At 36.9% G+C, this 3,753-nt stretch overlaps 1 protein-coding gene across 1 annotated transcript; it reads right to left on the reverse strand.

Moving 5' to 3' along the window:
- Window positions 1-275: 275 nt before the first annotated feature.
- On the reverse strand, window positions 276-3,402 carry LOC140806713 (uncharacterized). The gene is made up of 3 exons (XM_073163253.1): window positions 1,196-3,402; window positions 999-1,104; window positions 276-908 (listed from the first exon to the last, which is right to left on the reverse strand). Exons 1-3 carry the CDS (start codon window positions 3,400-3,402, stop codon window positions 276-278), a joined length of 2,946 nt encoding a protein of 981 aa, XP_073019354.1.
- Between the last annotated feature and the right edge of the window lie 351 nt (window positions 3,403-3,753).

The following is a 3,753-nucleotide window of genomic DNA, read 5'->3' on the forward strand; positions in this document are numbered from 1 at the left end:
CTTTTTTTTACGACCCATTGAGCCTTTTTCTACATATTTACATTAATGACACAAATGTTAAAACCTACACAATAACATTAACCATTAAAATAACATAAACAATAATTCTAATAAGACATGTATAAACATGAAATAAATAATAACACAAACAATAATAACATAAATAATAAATATGACTTGTAGAAACCTGGCATAAATAATAAACATGACATAAATAATAGCAATAAGGTTATGTTTATAGCATAACAAAAAACATGACATGAAAGTGAAACACATCATTTTTTCTTGTTCGTTTCCCAGCCACCCTCAGTTTCTGATCTAAAGTAACTTTCATGAGCCGGAATACAATGAGTATTAACATCATCAATTGGTCGAGAATCAGGAATACTAGTCCAACCATCATCATCTCCCTCGTAACATCGATTTGGCACAGGGAGTACAATTGACCACCCTTTTTGTAATGGGTCATCAATATAAAAGACTTGATTGACTTGACTTGCAAGGACAAATGAGTCATTCTTGTGCCCTATTTTGTTCATATTGACCAAGGTGAATCCACATTCATCATTGTTGATAACTCCTTTGTCATTTGCAACCCACGCACACTTGAAAAGAGGAACTTGAAATTGATGATAGTCCAACTCCCATATTTCTTCAATCACTCCATAGAAAGTCACATCAGTCATCAAGGGATTCTTATCTTTGGCACTACAGACAAGCATGGTGGTAGCAACTAGAGAAACCCCACTGTTTTGGCAAACTCTCTCATCATCCCGTGCTTTTGTTTGGTATAAATTGCCATTTATCACGTAACTGCTATACTTAATGACTTGCCCACGTGGACCATGAGCCAGCCATGTCAATGTTGATGTCGTTCCACCATTGCAGCTATCTATTTCAGCATCCACCTGACATTTATACAATTAGAATAGGGTGATTAAAATACTTGCTCCAAACTGTTCACCGCAAAATGCATAAAGCAGATTTATCCACCTAACCTTTGCACGAAACCAGTCAATGAACTTCTTATTGTGAGCATCTTGTATCCACCTTTCATCTTTCTCTTTTTTCGGAAACATTGACTTCAGGAAATATTTATGTTCACTGTGGAAATATTTATATAGCAATTTGTGTTGGATATTAAATATTGACAATCACATGGGTGCAGAATTATAGAATAATGCAATACACTTACATAACGTATGGAGATACTTCTTCTGTATTTTCCAGCACAGTCAAATGTGCTTGTTGAAGGTCAACTTGTGGCACTACAATTGGTGTTTTGCAGGCTACAATGTTTGATTTGGGATCAAGATTTGATTGAGGCAACCCAATAGGATCAAGGTCATTTAGGTATTCCGAACAAAACTCAATTGCTTCTTCGGCTGAATATCTCTGCACAATGCAACCTTCAGGATGTTTACGACTGCCTACATAACTCTTAAGCACCTTCATGGATCTTTCGAACGGGTACATCCACCGGAAGTACACTGGTCCACATAATCGAACTTCTCGAACAAGATGAACTGTTAAGTGAAGCATGACATCGAAGAAAGAAGGGGGGAAATACTGCTCCAATAAGCAGAGTGTAACAACCAAGTCAGATTGCAGCTTATCTAACTTGGCTACATCTATCACCTTGCAACAAATATCTTTGAAGAAGAAGCATAGTCTTATAATAGCATATCTAACATGTTTTGGTAATGCATCATGTATGAGTATTGGCAGGAAATGCTGCATTAGAACATGACAATCATGAGATTTCAAGCCAATCAATTTCAACTTAGACAAGGACACAAGATTTTTCAGGTTCGATGAGAAACCTTCTGGGACTTTTATATCCATTATCGACTGACAAACTTGTAACTTTTCTTTTTTTGTGAATGAGCATGTAGCAGGAGGAAGATATGTTCTTTTTTCACCAAATTTAGGTGCCAATTCAGGCCTAACTCCCATTTGAACCATGTCCAACCTAGCTGCCACATTTTCCTTGGTTTTTCCTTTAACATTCATCAAAGTATTAACGAGAGATTCGAAGACATTTTTCTCTATGTGCATCACATCGAGACAATGCCTAACATGCAGGTGTTTCCAATAAGGAAGATTGAAAAAAATTGATTTCTTCTTCCAACATTTTCTGAAATCTGTTGATCCAAAATCTTTTTCTTCTTTACTATCTTCCAAATTATTGTCCTTTGCATTCTTTCTCTTTTTACCTTTCACACTAATCTTCTTTCCAAAAACACATCTTATTTCAGAAAGTTTGTCAAATAAAGAAACTCCAGATAATGGTGTAGATGATTCTCCATGTTCTTCCATACCATCGAACTCTTTCATTTGCCTCCGATATGGATGAAACCGTGGTAGGAATCGTCTATGACCAACAAATGACATTTTCTTCCCATTTTCCAAATGCTTTGCACAAGTATCTTCTTTGCATACTGGGCATGCATAATAACCATGTGTAGTACATCCACTAAGGTTACCATAGACTGGAAAGTCATTGATGGTCCATAGTAAGACTGCTTTAAGAGTGCAAAATTGTCTTCGATAAGCATCATACACACCATCAACTCCATCCCACAGTCGTTGCAAATCTTCAACTAACACATCAAGATAGACATCTATATCGTTTCCTGGCTGTTTAGGCCCTGAAATGAGCATAGTTAGCATGATGAATTTTCTCTTCATACACATGTTTGGAGGCAGATTATAGGTGACCAACATAATTGGCCAGCAACTGTACCGACTACTAAGGTTGCTATAAGGATTAATGCCATCAGCTGCAAGTGCAAGGCGAAGATTTCTTGGTTCACTTTCGAAGTCGGGCCACATATGATCCACCAACTTCCAAGATGGTGAATCAGCTGGATGACGCAACTGACCGGGAACTCCTGTGGTTTCTGCATGCCATGTTAAATTTTTGGAGGTATATAGAGATTTAAACATGCGCTTAAATCTTGGTATGGGAGAGAAATACCACAACACCTTTGCAGGAACACCTTTCTTCTCAACGTTCTTCTTGCTTAGCTTCCACCGTGACAAGCCACATTTAGTGCAGTTTACGCAATCTTTATATTGTTTCCTATAAAGAATGCAATCATTGGAACAAGCATGAATCTTTTCATGACTCAACGCCAAACAACTCAATGTCTTTTTTACATCATACATTTTGGTTGGCAGGTTGTGATTATCTGGTAGCATATCCCCAAAATCCATTAGTAGATCGGAAAATAGAGCGTCACTCATCCCATGCTTTGCTTTGGTGTTGTATAGTTTCACAATTGCACTCAACTTTGTGTAACGCTTACATCCATTATACAAAGGTTTCTCTGCTTCCTCCAAAAATTCCATAAACGCTTCTGGATTTTCTGTATAGTTATCATATGCTGCCTCACACATATTAGTGGTTTCAAAGTTTCCGTGATACTTACCAATTGGCTCCTTGTTCGTGCTCCATTTTACTTTGTCACTTTCAGCAGACTCACCGTGGCAAATCCAATTCACATAATTTTGACTAAAACCATGGAAATAAAGATGCTCTCGAATGGACTTAGCTGATCTTTTTTTAAGATTTTTACATTTGCAACAAGGACAATGAATTAAATTGGGGTCAATATGAGATTTCTCTAAACAACCTCTGATAAACAGTTCCACACCCTCCTCGTACTGTTTTGACCTTCTATCCAAGTGAATCCAAGATTTATCAATTTCAATACAACAAAATACCAGAAATATATAACAATAAATTTA

This window comes from Primulina eburnea, chromosome 12 (assembly GCF_022965805.1).
Source record: "Primulina eburnea isolate SZY01 chromosome 12, ASM2296580v1, whole genome shotgun sequence".
NCBI lineage: Eukaryota > Viridiplantae > Streptophyta > Magnoliopsida > Lamiales > Gesneriaceae > Primulina > Primulina eburnea.

Bases quoted from the DNA above. Each gene is read 5' to 3' on its own strand.
- LOC140806713 (XM_073163253.1), bottom strand. From the start codon at position 3,402: ATGTGTGAGGCAGCATATGATAACTATACAGAAAATCCAGAAGCGTTT. The intron at 1,105-1,195 runs GTAAGTGTATTG...ATATTTCCACAG, and splicing joins GAAGTATCTCCATACGTTAT to TGAACATAAATATTTCCTGA. The intron at 909-998 runs GTTAGGTGGATA...TATAAATGTCAG, and splicing joins TTGACTGGTTTCGTGCAAAG to GTGGATGCTGAAATAGATAG.